The 20,248-nt window shown below is 41.4% G+C and overlaps 1 protein-coding gene across 2 annotated transcripts in view; it reads left to right on the top strand.

Annotated features, from left to right (window-relative positions):
* Positions 1-9,440: 9,440 nt before the first annotated feature.
* pdzrn3b (PDZ domain containing RING finger 3b) overlaps positions 9,441-20,248 on the top strand; it is a 181,965-nt gene continuing 171,157 nt past the window's right edge. The window contains exons 1-3 of one of the 2 annotated variants that reach the window (XM_055647700.1): positions 9,441-10,340; positions 12,790-12,870; positions 14,292-14,399. In XM_055647700.1, the coding sequence (XP_055503675.1) occupies positions 9,627-10,340; positions 12,790-12,870; positions 14,292-14,399 (903 nt within the window). In that variant the 5' untranslated portion in view covers positions 9,441-9,626. The remainder of the gene's footprint in view (positions 10,341-12,789; positions 12,871-14,291; positions 14,400-20,248) is intronic. The other variant, XM_055647701.1, reaches the window with a different exon arrangement.

Genomic DNA, 20,248 nt, shown 5'->3' with positions numbered 1-20,248 from the left:
GTACTTTGCTGAAGTGTGTCCCCATCACAGGACTCTGCAGAAGGGGACCTGCTCAGACAAGCTCCTGTAGCTCATGCACTGTGGAGGATTGCTTCTGATGGAGCAGGCTACAAGCAGTGCAGCCACATGTATAGGAAGACAAAGTGTAGAAATCACATTACTCAGAGTAAACCTAAATTTACCATTACATTTTTTCACTCAAAATTAAACAAAGTGGTGTAAAACAAATATGATGCTAAACCATGCTAACCAATCTAGTCTAGTTTCTCCCCCCCCCCCCCCCCCCCCCCCCCCCCCCCCCCCTCCTTATAATGACCTGGGTGAAGAGATGTGAATGTTGATATTAATTTATCCTAATAGATAGCTCAACCAATTTTGCTTTCCACATTCAATTAGCTAACAGCGAAATGTATATTTGATGCATTAATGGTTTTCTGCTTTTTGCCTGTGTGATCCTTGGGAGGTTGGATGCATCCAAGATACGTGACCACAATATGTAGTCATTTAATTGAAAACAGGACGTGTTATGATAATGATGTCAATGGAATTGGCTGTAACACATTCTGTAATTGGTTGGATGCCTTTATTGATCAACAATGCCACTGTTTTCCATGTTGCTAATCATTATTTATCTTTTTTCTTTATTGTGAGACTAGGAAATAATTAAAATATTGTCTGCTTCCTATTATGAAAGTCAAATATGAAGCTGGGTTTTCCATTATATTAGATGGACATTGCTATGCAGACTGCATTCCATCATTGTTTGCATCTTTTTACATTTGAACCAAAATTTCCCTGCATCTCCACAGGCAGAAACAATAATTATGTTTAAAGTTAAATACCTAAAAATGCAATAAAACAGCGTGGAGTTGTGCATGCTGTATGTGTTCTGAATGTTTATCATTTATAGCCAAACCCCACCCTCCCTAGTTAGGGCCATAAATTACGTAGGCTGTATTGTGGTTTTCCGCAATGCATCATCGGTGCATTTATGAAGAAGCGAGAGTTGAAAAAGGAAAGTTATTGTATATTTACTTAACAGATATATTCATTGAGAGTTAAATTTAAACAGTATCAGCTCCTCCATGCAAGAAGGTCTGAGATTCTTCATCAGTAAAGATTCAGGGATGTGCTTAAAAGCTCCATGATGAAATGTAACATCCACACTGTCTCCCGGGAAAATGCTGAGCCATGAAAGTGGAGAAGGGGTATTTGGGATGGCGTTGAGAAGCTCAAGCCCATGAACTGGACGCACATTGAAGTCTGTATAAGCAACGCATCAGCTCACAAACTGTCCACACACTCGCACCAGGTACCCAATGTCAAAGAGTCTGGGCTTCCCATATTGGTCTCAACACTTCAGAACCAACCAAACCACTGTGAAAGTAAGTCATCCTCAATACTCAAAGACTGTCTGAAAAGAGGATGACAATGGGGAAAAATAATAAGTAGAATCTTACCTTGGTGGAGAGAGAGTATGGAACACCTATATGAAAAAATTTGACTGGCTTCATACATGAAACATGGAAACATTGTGCACAGGTGGAGCACATAATATAGAAGAATGTTGGTGTTTAATATACAAGGGACGATAAAATATTGCTACTTCTGGTGATGGTTTGGCGAGACTACACTGGGAGTCTTACACTTAGTTTTGATCTCTTTATTCAAGGAAGGATGTGCCAAAATTGGAGACAATTTGGGAAGTGATTCCTGGGCTGAAGGGATTGTCTTATGCGGAAAGGGCAAGCTTTGGAATTTAGGGGAATGATAGGCAGGTCTCATTGAAGCATCCATGATTGTGAGATGAACTGGACAAGGCAGACAGTGAGAGAGCTGTGGGTGAATTGTGATTTACTGGAAGGGCAAGGGTTTGGCCACATAAGACAAAAATGTGGAGGAATTTCTTCCCTTCAAGCATCATGACTGCTAAGGATTCTTTATCAAAAGCAGTGGAGGCTGAGATACATATTTTAAAGGCTTAGGAAGATGAATGTTTTGACTATGAAAAAGTCACGAGTTATAAGTATTAAGCAAACAAGTGAAGTTAAGGAGAAAGAACAGATCAGCCATCATGTTATTGAATAGCAGAGTAAAATCGGGTATCCAGTGGTCTACACCAAAGAGAAACACAAGTTGCTGGAGTAACTCAGCGGGATAGGCAGCATCTCTGGATAGAAGAAATGGGTGATGTTTCGGGTCAAGACCCATTTTCAGACCGTCTTGATCCGAAATGTCACCCATTCCTTCTATCCAAAGATGCTGCCCGTCCCGCTGAGTTACTCCAGCATTTTGTGTCTATCTTCAGTTTAAACCAGCATCTGCAGTTCCTTCCTACACATCCAGTGGTCGACTCGTGTGCCGATTTCTTATGTTGGCAATGTGTTGCCCTTGCCAGCACCAGAATAGCCAAGAAGGAAAGGAAAAAATATTCCCTTATATACAGCTAGAACTAGGAACAATGCTAAATTTCACATATGTGCAACTCTTCCTGGTCACATACTGTTCTGCATTATTATTTATTGGGTCTCTACCAGAAATTAAACAAACTCTGTTCACTCTTCTCCTATTCTATATCTTCAATAGTCTGCAAGTTCTGATTTTCACAGCACTCCAGCTTGTAAGTATCGTTGATCTCATGAAAATGAAAATGCTCTGCCCTTCAGTTTAGCCTTTAATTTATTTCTTTGTAAGGTTAAAATTGCACTGGGGAATGATAGTAAAATAACTTTAACTGAAACACAGACTTCAAATAGCAATTCATTTTTATATGAAATCAATAAAAATGAACTTAAACCATTGCACCTGTTTTCTGAATTAAGCTGAAGCAAAAAAAAAACTATTTTTGGAATGGTGAGTAAGATCATCCATTATTACATTAAAAGGTCATTTAAAACAATAAACTGATAGATGATGAAATCAAATTGTACTTGGTATTACCATTATTAGAAAAACAATGTCCCTACTGAATTTTTTGTACGATGTAAGTGCTTTAATATTTGTTTTAATATGTCTCGCTAACCCTTTTTAATTTCCTGAGTTGAACCCAGATGTTTACCAAGATTCGTCCTCAATGTAGAAATTTCCAATGTTTGAAAAAACAACAAAAACTAACACCTACTATTCAGGGTTATTTATTGCGAGTATTAGCACATAATTATTCTCAATTTTCATTCTTTTAGGAGCTGTTCAGTACTTATGTCAAATTTACAGCCCAGAAACAGACCATTCATTCCAAGCGGTGTAAGCTCCACTACTTCCTTATTTCGTCCATTCAGCGTGAGGTTCTATTCCATTTTTCCTGCTGTATTTTTCTTGTAAATAGAGAAATATTGTTAATTTAATCTACCAAGTCACGATGCCCCAATTTCCCACTCATTCTTTAGGTAATGGTGTTTCTGCTAACTCACTGTTAGATTTATTGATGACAAACTTATATGTTTATGGTGACCATTTTAGGGTCATTTCACATCTGGAAAAGTAGTTCTATGAGTAATAACATTTTATTGCAGACTAGTTGAGGATATATATGAAATAAAAATCTTGAGCTGAAAGAAGTTATGAATGGCATCTTCTTTTCAATGACTTTAGTTTAACTTTGAATGCAACAATAATCATTCCCTGTTGCAATCTTGCAATACTGGGTCTGGAATTTCCTTTGTGGTTCTGCTCACTGCCAATGTCACTGGAAGTGCAGTGGGAATGCAGAGATAATTGGTAAGAATGTTACATTAAACATGGAAGCATCCATTAGATAGGCACATGGATGTGCAGGGTATGGAGGGAAGATGGACCATGTGCATGCAGATGAGCTTAGTTTAACTTGGCATCGTGGTCAGCACAGACATTGTGGGCCGAAGGGTCTGTTCCTGTGCTTTATTTTGCTACATGCCATTTTCTTAGTACTTTATATTTAAGAAGGACATTGCTGATCAAAACCCAACCAAAACAAAACGATTGGTAGAAAACAATGGCAAAGATTATATGTGCATTAATGCTTATTTTTAATGCATCTATCAGCAGTTCTTGATTGCATGTTTCCATAAAATAATGGAGTTCTTTTAACTGGTCCAAATTCCACCACCCCAGCAATCAACATCCAAACACGAATAACTGGACATCCATCTCATTACAATTGGTGGAATCTTGCAGTGCACACAATGGCATCTGCTTGTACTTCATTACTTAGGGTCATTGTCAGAATGTATTAATTGTACGTGATGTGCTGTGGGATACTTCTGGGAATATAACTTAGAAGGTGCAGTGTTTGTTTGAGCATGGGCATGTCCTCCCTGTAGCCATATGTGTTCATATTGTGATCCGAATAGGGCAGGGGAGTCATGCGGTATTCCTGCTTTGCCACAATGTAACATTGTCGCAGATAGACTGCAATATTCAGTCTGCCACTTAAAGTCCCAACATGTAAATATTGTCGTTTAAGTGTTCTGTCAAACAAATAAATCACTACCTCTTTGGATATTTATATGCTGCATCCCAATGCATTCAGGAAGACATTACATAGATTTGTCTTTCATATTTTAAACTAAAGCAGTCAAAAATGTTCATTATAATTATTTACAACTTTTTAAAATGATCATTGATGATGTCAATCATTCTTCAAGTTCAGGTCCAGTAATCATGTTACCTCTTTGGACATTATCTAGTTTAGTTTGCTTTTCGTCTCAAAGGGCAAATACAGTCAATTACGCAGATGCATAAAAAGTGGTTAACCAATATAAACATGCCAAATGGTTAATTTTTAAAACATAACAGATACTGATTAACACAAAATGTTAATCAGCAGGTCAGGCAGCATCCCATCACAGATACTGATTAACACAGGTTGCAGCAGCCCTTCAGAAGAAATCATACTCCTTTTTGAACTGAAGAAGGACATCAAATCGTGACAATACGTTTCAATCAATTTTCATAAGAGGGTTGAATCATCACAACAGAAGAGGTTGATGTTGCAAATGAAGCAGAATAATGTATTTATCAAAGATTAATGATGTGGAATTATCCTCACTAAAATAGACACAGAATGGGGATATTGAAAATGCAAATACTGAATAAAAGCCTGGAAATTGGATTTACAAATTATGCAAAAAAGTGGTTTTGCACTTATTCTAAGATGTAGTGACCTATTAAATTCCTGTACATTGTAAAATTGGACTGGGTGCTGTTTTTTTTTGTTGCATTGCTTACATTTCTCAAGCGCCATTTACTCATGCAGTAGTGCCTTAATGTACATGATGCTCATTTCTGCCTTACCAACAAAAACGGAAGCCAACGTGTGCACACTGCGATTAGTTTTTCAAAACAAGCTAATCCTACAGCAAGATATAAATTAAACGTTTCTCAGTGGGACAATCTTACTGATTTATGAGCTTTTAATTTTCTCTATATTTCACATATCGTTGCTGTGTCTTATAGTAAAGGTAGTCAAAGCCTAGCCAGTTTTTTTTCTATTTCAACCAAATATGTTGTAAACTATAACTTAAGGTATTAACAATAAAAAAATACCCAAAGTAAATTTGGGTATTAAGACCTTCAACCCTCAAGCATTTGCACCATAATTAATTTGCATACATTTTTGATTTATTTTTTGTTCAAAGATGTTTGTAGCATTATACAGGAAATGTTGTGATATTGCAAAAGTTACGCTCCAAAAATAATCCTTGCATGATAAGATGATTGCATTATGCAAACAATCATGTCTGTGGGGAAAAGATGGTTAGGGGCTGGTTTTTTACTCAAAATAACAAGTTTCTTTCACTGGATTTTCAAAAACAAAGGTCTTTGTAATAGCTATTAGTTTATTTTTATTACTGCAAGCTGAAAATACTGAAGGCTATTTGTTATTTAATAACTATCATTGCATAAGTAACAATAGAAGCAATTGTTTATCAATTCCAATGGCCATTGTGATTTTAAGAGACAATGGCGACTGATTACTGCAGGGATGATACATGGAAATAGTTTTTCCAAAGACTGTTTTTCTACTTTTCAATTTCCAAAGCAACTTAAGTAGTTTTATAGTTCCCAATCAATACCATGTTATAACCATTTCAGCCCACCTAATATAAATAATGTTAATTAATCAAACACGTTATATAACATTTGTATAATCAAAATACTTGTTATACTTCCTGCAGCTATGACCCTGCAATCTCTGCAAAGCCTTGTTGCTATTATCACCACCAGCAGATTAGATTTTAGGGATGGGGTGTGACAAGAAATACATTTAGACCATCTTCATGGTAATTTCCCTCACCTCCAAGGCAGTCCTTTATGATGCTGCACTCCGAGTTCCTTCCCGTGCTCACTAGCACAAAGACATGTAGATGCAAAGTCTTTAAGAAAGAACTGCAGATGCTGGAAAATCGAAGGTAGACAAAAATGCTGGAGAAACTCAGCGGGTGAGGCAGCATCTACGGAGCAAAGGAAATAGGCAACTTTTCGGGTCGAAACCCTTCTTCAGATGCAAAGTCTGCAGGCAACTCCTTTTGGGACAAGCTTTCATGCAGCAAGTAGAAAGGAGACCAGCTTGTTGGTTTTTAAAAAAATGATTTTCCCCTTTTCATAGGTTTATTTAAACTGCATGTTAGCACTAAGTATAGTTCTAAAGAAGGGTCAAAGCAGTAAGATTTTAATATTGTTTTTCACTAAAAGTTCCTTGAATTCCTGAGTAGTGGGGACATTTGTTTTCAAAGTTTTGGAGGGAATTTTAACTCCTGCCAATAATGCAGGAAAATATCTAATCTACTGACATCTACCTTTAACCAGATTATATTTGCAAATGGGAAATGCTGGAGCAATTGGTTTATTATTGTAAAATGTATCAAGGCACTGTGAAAAACTGTGCATGCTATCCAGGCAGACCATACCATACACGAGTACAATGGGTCAAGCAAAAAGAGAAGGAAACAGTGTGAATAATATAGTGATACACCGACTAAGAAAATTCAGGTAAAAGAAAACTGCAAAGGCTGCAACAAGGTAGATTGAAAGATCAGCAATTCGTCCTCAGCTTATGAAGGGCATATTTCAAGAGTCTGATAACCATGAGGAAAAAGCTGGTCTTGAATATGTGGGGCAGTGGTGTGAGTGCACCTTGATTATGTTGGCTGCATTCCTGAGGCAGCGTGAAGTAAGCATGGAGTTGATGGGGTTAGGCTGGTTTGCAACATGGACTGCAAACCTCGACAACAAACTTCTGCAATTTCTTGACAAAACAGTCACCGTATCAAGCTGTGATGCACCCAAAAGGGATGTGTTCTTCCCAATAGTCTGAAGAAGGGTCTCGACCGGTCGGTTTACTTACCTTTTTTTTCTCAACGCGCTTTACTTTCGACTACCCTCGATTTCCTTCGACTACCCTCGATTACCTACGAATAACATACCGACCTACTATGACCTACCTCAACTAAACCTAAGATTGAAAAAAGTATCGATTTTTTTCCATGGCGACCTTATTTTTACTCGCGGGCATTTTTCAGCAAGTTGAAAAATATGCCGCGACCTAGCTGAGGCCTCAAGTACGCGGGGACTACTCTTGAGCTTGAAGGAGAGTTAAGGGCCTGCCCCACTTTCACGACTTAATTCAAAACCTCTGTCGAGTTTAAAGGACCTAAAAAAATAAATCAACATCGTGGTAATCTACGAACTCCTACGGCCTTCCACGACTATGTTCACAAACTCTTACGAATTCCTACGAGTATGTCTACGAATTCCCACGACTATTTTGATGCCCTTCTTACGAGTAAAACTGCAATTTCTTTCATCCCGACCATTTTTTTTAACTCGTGGACATTTTTTTATCAGGCTGGAAATAACGTCCCGACTTACCTGATGTCCTGTGTACCTACGTTTGACTTAACGAGCCGGTACGATATATCTACGAAATCCTACGACCTCCTACGAACTCGTTACGAACATTCTGCGAGTTTGAATCAAAGGGAAAACTCGGGAGAATTTGTGAATAACTCATTAAAGTGGGACATGCCCTTTACAAAGACCTCCTAGGATCTCGTGTCGACCATGCTGCGAGTATGAGTCGAGGGCAAACTCGCCTGAACTCGTGGATTAGGTCGCTGCAGTGGACTTTTTTTATTACAAAATTAATTTTACCCAGTTATTTGCAATAATATTTATACGTCAAGCTATAACAAAACGCCCACCACCATAATACAAAAAAAAGCCAAATATTCCTCACAACCAAGCATCAAATTACCATATTGCAATCCTGATCCAGGATCCACTGGTCCCTGCGCCGTGACTCGTGGATGGCCTGCTTGGCCAGGCCCAGGGGCAAATGATGGGGAATGACTGAGGAAGGGCAGCGGAAATCAAAATGCCACAGTATTATTAGCAGGTGTGAAATGTCATCAAAATGCATACCGTTTATTTAATTTAAGATGTTCCCATCAGAAATGAATGGGGCTGCAAGTGTTGCAAATCGCTATTCAGAAAACAATCTATTATTTTCAATCTAAGTCTGTAATTTGGATGAAATTTGTGATGTTTATTCCACACTTTAAAAGTGTGTTATTGTCATGTGTCCCAAAACGGGACAATGACATTCCCTTACTTGTAGCAGCATGACAGATAGTGCGGTTTACACTGAAGGCAAAGATAAAATGCTGGAGTAACTCAGCAGGTCAGGCAGCATTTGTGGAGAAAAGGAGTAGGTGACGTTTCACGTCGGTACACTTCTTCAGAATGAAAGTATAGGTGTTTAAGAAGGAACTGCAGATGCTGGAAAATCGTAGGTAGACAAAAATGCTGGAGAAACTCAGCGGGCGCAGCAGCATCTATGGAGCGAAGGAAATACGCAACGTGTCCTATTTCCTTCTCTCCATAGATGCTGCTGCACCCGCTGAGTTTCTCCAGCACTTTTGTCCACCTGAAAGTATAGGTGGTGGGGGTAAACTGGCGTCGCGTACACAGTAGACGTTTTGCGATGTCTTGATTCGTGCAGAGTGAGAAGTTCAGTGGTTCACTTGCAGAAACTCTGCGAGTCCCTGCACCATTCAATCTACTTCACACGTTGGAGCTGACCACTGGTATCATTAATTAATGCAATGTAACTTTACATGTCCCGCTGTACAAGCGGACCAGGGAAACAAAACGTCGGCGGTTCCATTCCACCTAAAAAATAAACTGCACAGAAAAGTCTGAACTAATTTCCGTGACAAATATGCCCTCGTCCCCCCCTCCCCTTGCACACAACAGCGTCCCATGGCTGAAGGTTTGTTGATTGTTATTGATGGCAACACAAACCAGAGCAAATGTCCAACTGATCGATTGCCCGAGGAGTGACTAGCTGCCGGCCGGCGGTTACCCAAACCCCTCTGCAAATGCAGGGTTTTTTTTTTTAATTGTTTTGATGGAAAGGAAGCGGGGCATTTGTTTTCAGTTTGCTCTCCTTGGATAATGGATACGGTAGGCGGTCCTTCGACACCCTTCTCAGGGACGTCTCAGGCGAGCGGCTAAATCAGTTTCGACCCAGCAGCCGGGTTTCCTGCCGATGAGTGGTGTGGGGAATAAACTAGCGGCTGGAGGCTGCGAAACTTTCCGCGCTGGTTAGCGCTTAGCGGTGGAGTGCAGGAAAGGGTCTTCTGAAAATGGGATTCGACTTGGAGCGTTTCAGCGAGGAAGTGGACCCCGACTTTAAATGCAACTTGTGCAACAAAGTGCTGGAGGACCCGCTCACAACCCCTTGCGGGCACGTCTTCTGCGCCGGCTGCCTATTGCCCTGGGTGGTGCAGCGGGGCAACTGCCCGGTGAAATGCCGTCGTGTGGCCACCAAGGAGCTGAACCACGTCCTGCCCTTGAAAAACCTCATCCTGAAGCTGGAGATCCGCTGTGACAACCACGGGCGAGGTTGCGACAAGGTGGTGCGGCTGCAACACTTGGCAGAGCACACGGAGATGTGTGATTACTCGCCGGCCGTGTGCGGCCACAAGGGCTGCGGGGAGTCGCTCAACCTGAAGGACGTGGACGCGCACATGCGGGAGAGCTGCGAGCAGCGGCCGGTCGGCGTGTGTCGGCGCGGCTGCGGGCTGGTGCTGGTGCACGGCGAGCAGCGGCGGGACTCGCACTGCTGTGTGCGGGCTCTGCGGGCTCAGGGCGGAGCGTTGCAGGGACGCCTGGCCGGCCTGGAGCGGGAGCTCAAGCTGCAGCGGGACCGCTCCGGCAAGCGGCAGAAAGCGCTGCACTCGCAGCTGTCCGCGCTGCAGAACGAGGCGCAGGTGACAGCTCTCCGCTACCAGAAGAAATTCACCGAGTACAGCGCCAGGATACGCTCGCTCACCAAAAACCTCCCTGCTCAATGCAACGTGAGTTACTTCAATGTGTATGTGTGTAGGAAGGAACTGCAGATGCTGGTTTAAATCGAAGGTAGACTCAAAATGCTAGGGACAGGCAGCATCTGTGGAGAGAAGGAATGGGTGACATTTCGGGTCGAGACCCTTCTTCAGACTGTCTGTCTGTGTGTGTGTGTGTGTCTTCCCACCATCTCATTTTGTCAGTGTTTCTGGGTGAGAGGCAGGGGTGGGGGTGAGGGGGGAGGGGGGGGGGGGGGGGGGGGGGGGTGGGGTGGGGTGGGGTGGAGTGGAGGGGGGAGGGGTGGAGGGTGTGGTGGTGGGGGAATGGAGGGTGGGTGGGGTGGTGGGGGTGCCGGCCTGACAGAATGGTGCGCGCACCCTGGGCTCGTGTCCGTGCTGAAGGTGAACGCGTGGAATTGAGTGCGTGATGTGGAGGGTCAGGCACAGACCACGCAGTCAAACACATACACACATAACACATAGATATACACTACACACGCACATACACAACACAGGTGCGCACACAACACGCAGACAACTGTCAGTTATGTACTGTGTTTGTGTGTTGCGTATCTGCTGTGCAGTGTATGTTGTGTGTTTGCGCGCATGTCATGCACACACAAGACAAACACACATAACATGTAGCCACATACAACACACACGCATATACAGACTTCCCCTCTCACATAAAAACTTTCATACAAAGTCAGAAACTTCACAAAGGGAGATTGCTCGGGAGTCTGCCTCATGCACATGAACCAACACCGACTCCCTCGTTGGGTTACAAACGGGAACATGTATAATCACAGACCCTTTTAGCACGGAGTGACAAACTTCATCACGTCTCTCATATCTTGCAGATATCGAGACACGAGAGACTGCGGATGCTGGAATCATGAGTAAAACACAAAGCGCTGGAGTAGCTCAGCGGGACAGGCAGTATCTGAGGGGGAAATGGACAGATAACGAGACCTTTCTTCGGACCTCAACCGTCGTCTGTCCATTCCTCCCCCCCCCCCCCCCCCCCCCCGTTCTTCCAAAACACTGTGTTTTGCTCACAAATACTTTCACACAGATCCAGATTCGAGGCTCTCTCTCGCCCCCTCTGTTTAACACACACGGATACAAATCTCCAGTCACAGGCAGAGTCTCAAGTTCCCACGCAGAAATAGTCAGTCTCTCCCTCATTTTTTACAGGGACACAGAGTTGTGGACAAACTAGACACATAGGCAGACACAAGGAATAACAGGAGCCATTGACCCTTCTTGCTCAGGCACAACACACACACACTCTCTCTCTCTCACGCACACACACACAACACATATACATACATTCTCTCATACACACACATTGGCACAATGTCACACGGACTCTCATAAAAACACTCACGCACAGACTCACATACACACACTGACACTCACACTCTCTCTCTCTCACACACACACATACACACACTCATTCTCTCTTACTCACACATACACTTGTTCTCTCTCTCTCTCTCTCTCTCTCTCATACACACACACACACACACACACACACACACTGAAGAAGGGTCTCGACCCGAAACTCTGTACTCTCTCACTCTCTCTCACACACACACACTGAAGAAGGGTCTCGACCCGAAACGTCGCCAATTTCTTCTCTCCATAGATGCTGCCTCGCCCGCCGAGTTTCTCCAGCATTTTGTGTCTCCCCCTCTCTCACACACGCAGTCTCACACTCACACAACTTTTCCATCACAATATGGACCCTCCACATAGTCTCACACAGCCAGTAGCTCTGACAGACACAAAATACATTTAACAAATAGGGAAGCCACAGCAGTGTCTCCAATGGGACACATGGCACATACATACACGGCTTACAAACATATTTCCTGAAAGACAACGAAAAGATTCGATGAAGGCACTTCCCACGGAGCCGCCCCACCGCAGTTCTGCTTCAGGTTATGCTACTGGGTTCGGAATATCTCGTGCTCTGAATCCTCCGTCTGTTTATGAAAGGAAGGCTGCAACCTCCAGTCCAATGTGAAGTGCCGCGCACCGCGCATTCACCTGTTCACGCCCGTGGTCCGGATAAATGAGTGATAGCTTTTAGTTTAAAGAGCAGTAATGGTCAACATACTGCCCATTTTAGGAGTTAGTTTACAAAACATCGCCCTGGAGGGAAAGGTTTGAACCGCAGTGTCCAAGATGGGCATTTATGAGTTTAAAGGGGAACAGTATATTGAAGTGGTGGCTTTATTCTACAAGAGCAGACACATTTCGCAGTCGCTGAATGCTTTCGATGCATAAGTTTGGTGTAAGTTCCCAGTACTGTTTTTGCTACAATGGTTATTTTTATGTACAGCAGTCGGCATGTCCCACTGTTGCCTCATTGCGTGCAGTCAGTCGCCAGCCGCTCACTGACAGCTGTTTAGAGCCTAGCCACCCAACACCTGTCATTTTATCTGCTTTTTAGGGCGGAGAGCCACTGACCATCATTATGCAGAGAGACGCGGGTTCCCTGGGATTTAATATTATCGGCGGCAGACCTTGTTCGGTATGTTTACATTCGGTTATTATCAGTGTGATTTGCGATCCTTTACCACTGCAATAATGTGCGCTGTTGCGTGTGCTGTCGTGATCTTCAGAGATCTTCAGTCAGATTTGCACAGTCTGGCCTCTCCAATGCCCCTTATGGAAGAACTGTGCATGGATTTTTAGTAGCGTCATAAAATATTTTCCATCAGCAAAGGAAGTGCATGGAAATATCTCTGGCAGTCCCTGCTGGTTTGACGTAGAGTCAAAAGGTTACAATACTTTGGATGTACTAGCGTTCAGTTGCAAGGTGACTGTCAAGTACTCCCATCGCCTCTTCAGCCCATCTATTCTCCTGCTGTCATGAAAAGAATGTCACATTAAACCAACCAGCAACTTACCTTTATATTGTGCCTGGAACATCGCATGATGGTCCCAAAGGGTTTCATGGGAGAGCTATCAAGTAACAAATTAACTCTTCAGAGATGTTAGAGCAAGTGTGGAAACTGTTTATCAGAAGAATGAGTTTTATGGAACATGTTCACGGAGGTAGATATGTTTAGGAAGGGAATGCCCGAATACCAGATGACCTGACTGAAGTCATGGTCACTAGGGTTGGTGTGATTAAATTTAGGGATGCTCAATAACAGAGGAGACAGATATCTCTAATGGTTAAAGACTGAAGGAGATTATAGAGTTGGAAATAATTGGTCTTAACGATGCACAGATATGTGGAGAAATAATTTACTTGCTTCATTTTGGTACATATGACAATAAAATGACTCTTGACTCAAAATGCTGGAGTAACTCAGCAGACCAGGCAGCATCTCTGGAGAGAAGGAATGGGTGATATTTCAGGTCAAGACCTTTCTTCAGACCTGAGTTAGGACTTCTTCATCCCGCTGAGTTACTACAGTATTTTGTGTCTATCTTCGGTGTAAATCAGCATGTGTAGTTCCTACCCCAGTATTGACTCTTGGCCCTCTTGACTCAGCCAAGACTTGGAGTTAACTCAGGTAGCTGCTTCAGATAGGGAGGAATATGTAGTTGTTGGCTTGGCTTGGGAACAGAGATTGTGATGGGGAATCATGATGCAGATTTCAGTCCTAATATTCAGTCAAAAGCAATTTTTGCTTTTCCAGTGCTGGATGGCAGGTAAACAAATTTTTTTAGAGGCAATGGAAGAGCAAGAAAAGTAGTTGTGATGTTAAATTGTGGCTTAACACATTAAAGTGAAATATGATTCTGACCTTTTTGAATGTTGCTGAGAGGAAGCAGGTAGAAATAGAGGAAATATAAAAGAAAAGTAGATCACATTGATCATTACAAGTTGATGCCACCCTTCTTATTAATCTCATCAGTTTTGTTTGATGCTCTTTTGTTCTCTACACCAGAGAAACTAAATTAATTCTTTTTTTGCTTGGGATGCCATTTTCTCAACAGGAAAATCAAGAAGGCACGACATGCGAGGGGATTTTTGTGTCAAAAATAGTGGATAATGGACCGGCAGACAAAGAAGATGGACTGCAAATCCACGACAGAATTCTCGAGGTAGGATCAGCATTTCATGTCTCAATCATTGAATAAGGAATTGATTAATTTATGTCATGTGATTTCATCGTGATTTATCCCTCACACGATATACTGCAAATTGAGGTGTAGATTTCTGGCAATATTTATTTCATCTCTCAGATGGTTGTGTGGGAGGAAGCTGGATTACAGTTTGTCTTTGTCCACCCTTAATTATATACTTCATGCCAAATCTCTGATGAATGTCCTTTGCAATAGATGAATTTCCCAGGCTTATAACTGTGGTCTTTCTACATGGAAAAGTATTACACTCTTCTGGTATTCATATTAGTTTACTATTGTCACATATACTGAGATGCAGTAAAAAACAATTTCTGTGCTGTACAGGCAAATCATACTATACACTGGTACATAATGTGATTAGAAAGTGAACTGCAGGTACTGGTTTATACCAAAGATGAACACAAAATGCTGGAGTAACTCAGTGGGTCAGGCAGTATCTCTGGAGATGTTTTGAATCTGATGGTACATGCTTTTAAGTTTCTTGGGAGTTCTTGGTATACCCTTGTTCTCTTGAAGCTCAGAAAATTAATTTTATTTCACAGCCTTGTAGTGAGCAAAAAGAGGGAATCAGAAAACAAAACAGTATTTCATTGCAGATGCAAACTATGAAACAAAACAGCGCAATGTCCTTGCAAACCCCCTGTGACTAGACTCGGCATCTTTGATTTAATGCTTTTGGAAGTTTGATCATTAATGTTTGCTGCCATGAATTACAGTTACAGAGCTGCTTTGTTTTATTGTGTTATAGTTCATGCAAGGCAACTTCATTTTATCTCAGTGGGAAATAACTAAATCCCAGAAGGTATTATATATGGAACAAAGGAAGGAGAAAACTGGGTGAACAGGTGAATGTGTGTGGGAGGAGAGCACTAAGAGTGTGAGTGGCCTGAAATTGGAAAATTCAGTCTGAAACATAGAAACATAGAAATTAGGTGCAGAAGAAGGGTCTCGACCTGAAGTATCACCTAATCCCTTTCTCCAGAGATGCTGCCTGCCTGACTGAGTTATTCCAGCAGTTTGTGCCCACCTTCATTGGAAAATCCAACATTCATTTAATTGGGGTAGATGCTACCCAAGCAGAATATATGGACTCTAGCAATGAAGAAGGCTGAGGGGACACAAGTCGGTGTGGGAAGGAGAGTTAAAATGGCATTTAACCAGAAGGTGGATGACTGGTACACCCAGAGCACAGGTCCTCCACAAAACTTTCACCTACACTTTTCCAATGTAGACAAGGACACATCACTAGCACTGAATTCATGAACCAAGAGGAAGAAGTGTAGAGAATGTCTGTTAAGGTTCCTTGGAAGGTGGTAGAGAGACTGGTGGGGTGTCTAGGAGCTGCAACCGCAAATGCGTGGTCACCCCTGAGCTTATGCCTCGACCGCAGGATATTCAGCAACCCCAAGTCGGCCGATCTGAGGGAGGTGGTGTGGTGGGTGAGCAGACTTTTAATGTAGGTGGGGGCAAGCCCATTGAGGACTTTGTAGACATGAAGGAGGATCTTGAAATTTATTCGACAAAGAAAAACAAAGTTATCAGGCTTTTTATTTGATCACTACCCAGATGGCAATAACAATATTGCAAATGTGGATTTTGAAATGATTTTTAAGGCTATTGAAAAATAAATGTATTATCCTATCAACAGTGAATACTGACAGTTTTGCTGTCATTATATGTACATATTCTGTGCTATTGATTTGTGAATCAGGAACAGCTGTATAGAAAAAAAACAAAAGACAATTAATATTTTTCCAACAAAAGCTCAACATTTTACTGCCTGACTGTCCCTTGATACTTTGATAGATTGTTGGTGGAACCTAACCTTGGTGCTCTACTTGATGCTAAGTTTCATATCACACTTCTAACCTGCCACTCAAACTATGCATTCCATTATCGCTTCCACTGCATTTTAACCTTAATTTACATCTATTCCACCTAGTTTCTGTTGTACTTTTCTCACCATTTCTATTTAATGACCTTAAACATTGTAGTTTATTCAATGGATTGACTTCCTAGTTGGAATCTGTGTTATCCAACAGTTTCTTGATTCTGGAGTGTCTCGAAAAAAGGATTCATGTAGCACCTACAACTTTTTCTTTGAATAATATTCCTTTCTGTGATCAAAGAATCACGACACCTGTTTTTCTAGAGTTCCAAACAGTCCTATAAACAATCCTATAAATAGTCCATGCGCCCATTTTTGGTATGTTGACTGGATACCACACTTGCCCCGCACACTAAATTAGGTGTCATTATGTTGGGACATTTTTGCTTTGAGGAATCTGTCGCGTGGCTTTGGCACATTTGAAAAGGTTTGAAGCTGTCTGGCGAATTCGCAGATAGAAGTTTTTTGCAGACCTGACAGATGCCATCAAATTGATGCAATGCCTGCTAGGAAGTTCACAGTAGCACGGTTAAAGATCTCCCTTCATTGCAGCTACATGGGCTGTTAGTAAGACGAGTGAAAAAGAGGGAAAGTGGGGTGGGAGGGGATCAGTGAGGAAGGGTTGATTAGAGTGGGGTTTAAGGTTAAACAGCTCGTTGGCAGGTAACACAGTTCCCCATATAATGGACTATCCTGATTGAGTTCCTTTGCCCTGACTCGACTGCATCTTAGCAATGGAACCAGAGATCTTGGCATATAATGTGAACTCTGCCAGTACTGCCTATGTACAAAATAATCGTGCTTGGAAATCATTATGGGGAGATTCAATCAAGCTGAAAAGTGGGAATGGTTTCATTGCGGTATTATTCTTGATTTTCTGTGTGGGGTTCTCTTGTTTTACTATGAGTTAGTCACAGAGATTATGACCCTTTGTTACAATTTCTATCTGTTAGTTAGAAAGGCACATTAGTATCATATCATATATGCACAAGACAATGAGCACATCTCTTTCAGTATGAATAATGCCAGGAAAGTCTTTGGTCTCTATTCTCACCTTCAGAAGTGGGTGTAAATATTACAGAGACATGCAAAATATACTTTGTGCATGGTTGATGCTTAAAAATGACATAATTTATATTCTCAAATCCAATTTCTAATGTTTATATGGGTGTGTGTCAGTGGGGTGGTATTGCATGGTAGACAGGGGGTGGATGGTAAATAGTTCATAAGAATCATTTTTCCAAGTAATCATGATTTAAATCAATGAGAGAGGGGTGGGAATGATTCATTTAGCTCCTTGAATCTGCTTTCCAATTCAGTCAGATCACATCTGAACTGTGAATGCACTGTTGCCTTTACCTCTGACCATTCTGGGTTAATCTATGGTTAACACAAATCTCTAAATCTCTCATTTAAAATTAATAATTGACTTGGCATGTACAGAAAAAAGTTCCAAATATCTACCACCCCATCCTAACATCCCAACCAGAAGGGGTTGGCTTTAAGTATGTTCCCTGATCTAAGATTCCCCAGTTCATGGAAAAATGTTATCATGTTTGATATTATTTCTGCCTATTAGGTTTAAGATGATTAATTATCCTCAGCACCATCTCGATTGCAGTTAACCTCTCCTCACAATTTACCTTTTTGTCTGTCTATTCCTTTTCAGGGTGCATTAGTATTATTAGTTGATATAATTGATGGTTGTTTAACCTAATTAACCTTCTTAATGAGATAATGATCTTTCAATCAGCCCCAGATGACTGTTTAAATGATTCCACTTTAAACATGTGCAATTAAAGAAATTATTTGTTTTTTTAATTTTCTTCAAGTAATCTCTGCCTTTCTGGCAGAAATATATATGTGGAAGTACCCTTTTAAATCTGGTTAATCAAGAAATCTGAGGGGAAAGATTTAAAAGGGAAGTGAGGTACAATTATTTTACACAGGATATTTGGAACAAGCTGCCAGAGGAAGTAGTTGAAGGTGCAATAACATAATTTAAAAGACATTTGGACAGGTACACGGACAAGAAAGATTTAGAGGGATATGGGCCACATGTGGCAAATGGAATTGTAATCCAAATTGTTAACATAGAAGATAAGCAACAGTGAACTCAATACCAATCCATGCAGCAGACAACTGGTCACAGCCTCCAGTTTGAATAACTATCCTCCACAACCACTATGTGACTCCTTGACTTCTTCCACTAAGCCCATTTTGTATCCATGGGGGTAGCTCACGCTGGGTCCCATGTGATCTCATATTCCAGTCTCTTAAGCATTGCTATTGCATATCTACCAGCCCTTCAGGAGTGGATAGTCGAACAAAAAGTAAAAAAAGTATGGGGTATTCTTTATTGAATAAGCAAATATTGTAGTGCCATGAGGTTACCAATTTGTTCTTGTGACCTGGCATAGCTTAGAAAGTGATGTATTTGAAGTATGTGAATATTGATGGATGTGAAGAAAGGACATGAGGAGGAATTTATTTAGTCGGAGGGGGTGACTCTGTAGAATTCATTGCCACAGACGGCTGTGTAGGCTAAGTCAATGGATATATTTGAGACAGAGATAGATAGATTCTGGATTAGTACAGGTGTTGGGGGTTATGGGAAGAAGGCAGGAGAATGAAGTTGAGAGGAAGAGATAGATCAGCCATAATTGGATGGTGGAATAGACTTGATGGGCCAAATGGCCTAATTCTACTCCTATCACTTATGAACTTATTCAAAGTTGTTAAAAGGAATGTTATAAGATCCAACAAATTCCAACAGCAGCTTTATTCCCTGAAGCTTCTAAGTAGGGATACACTTACAGCATTTTTCTTCTCTTTCAATTCTCTTTGTCAAAGAAGGAGTGGTATGTGCTTTATAACCTGGTTGTACTGGCCTCTGAGAACTCCTAAGCATAAAACTAGAAGGCTATTATTGTAAATTTGCTTGGACCTTTAGTGGAAATCAACAATTCATTTCAAATTCATTCAGTTTATTTGGCAGTCGAGAGACTGAGCAATATCTCATTTATCCTCTGCTGCAGTTAAGTGGTTGTTCAAGGTTTAGAGACAAAACCTTGAACAGAAGAAAGCTTGCATTGTTTTTCTATGATGAAGCTGCGAAGTGCATCTTATCTGCATATTTCAGTTAATTTAACTCCCATTCTATGTTCGATGCTTGTCATTGTGCCGATGATATAGGGTGTAAAAATAATACAGACTACAAAATAATTAAGACACATGAGACTGTAGATGCTGGAAATATGAGCAAAAAAAAAAAAACTGCTGGAGGAACCAGATTAGCAACCTGACTAAATATGGGCACAAAGTGCTGGAGTAACTTAGCGTGTCAGGTAGCATCTCTGGAGAAAATGGATGGGTGACGTTTCGGGTCGGGACCCTTCAAACTGTCTAAAGAAACTGTCCCGACTCAAATCATCACCAGTCCTTTTCCTCCAAAGATGCTGCCTGACCCGATGAGTTACTCCAGCACTTTGTGTCTATCTTTGGTATTAACCAGCATCTGCAGTTCCTTGTTTCTAGGATTTGATTTGGTCAGGCAGCATCAGTAGAGGGAAAAGAATCTTGGCAGAATGGAATTTGACTGATCTCTTAGTTTAGTTTAGAGATATAGCGTGGAAACAGGCCCTTCGGCCCACCTAGTGCATGCCGACCAGTGATCCCCGCACATTAACATTATCTTACTGACACTGGGGACAATTTACCTTTATACTAAGCCAATTAACTTACAAACCTGATCTCGAATCAAACTCATGTCTCTGGCGCTGAAAGGCAGCAACTCTACTGCTGCGCAACTGTGCAATGAGTGATTGTGATCTGATCCGTCCTATTATTGATCTGCATGATTTGATTAGCCTTTCCTTAAAAAGTGCCCAAGAGTTAATTGCAAACACACACCTGCAAT

The sequence above is a fragment of the Leucoraja erinacea genome, chromosome 16 (assembly GCF_028641065.1).
Source record: "Leucoraja erinacea ecotype New England chromosome 16, Leri_hhj_1, whole genome shotgun sequence".
Taxonomy (NCBI): Eukaryota; Metazoa; Chordata; class Chondrichthyes; order Rajiformes; family Rajidae; genus Leucoraja; species Leucoraja erinaceus.
This window is presented reverse-complemented; position numbering and strand designations above follow the sequence as displayed.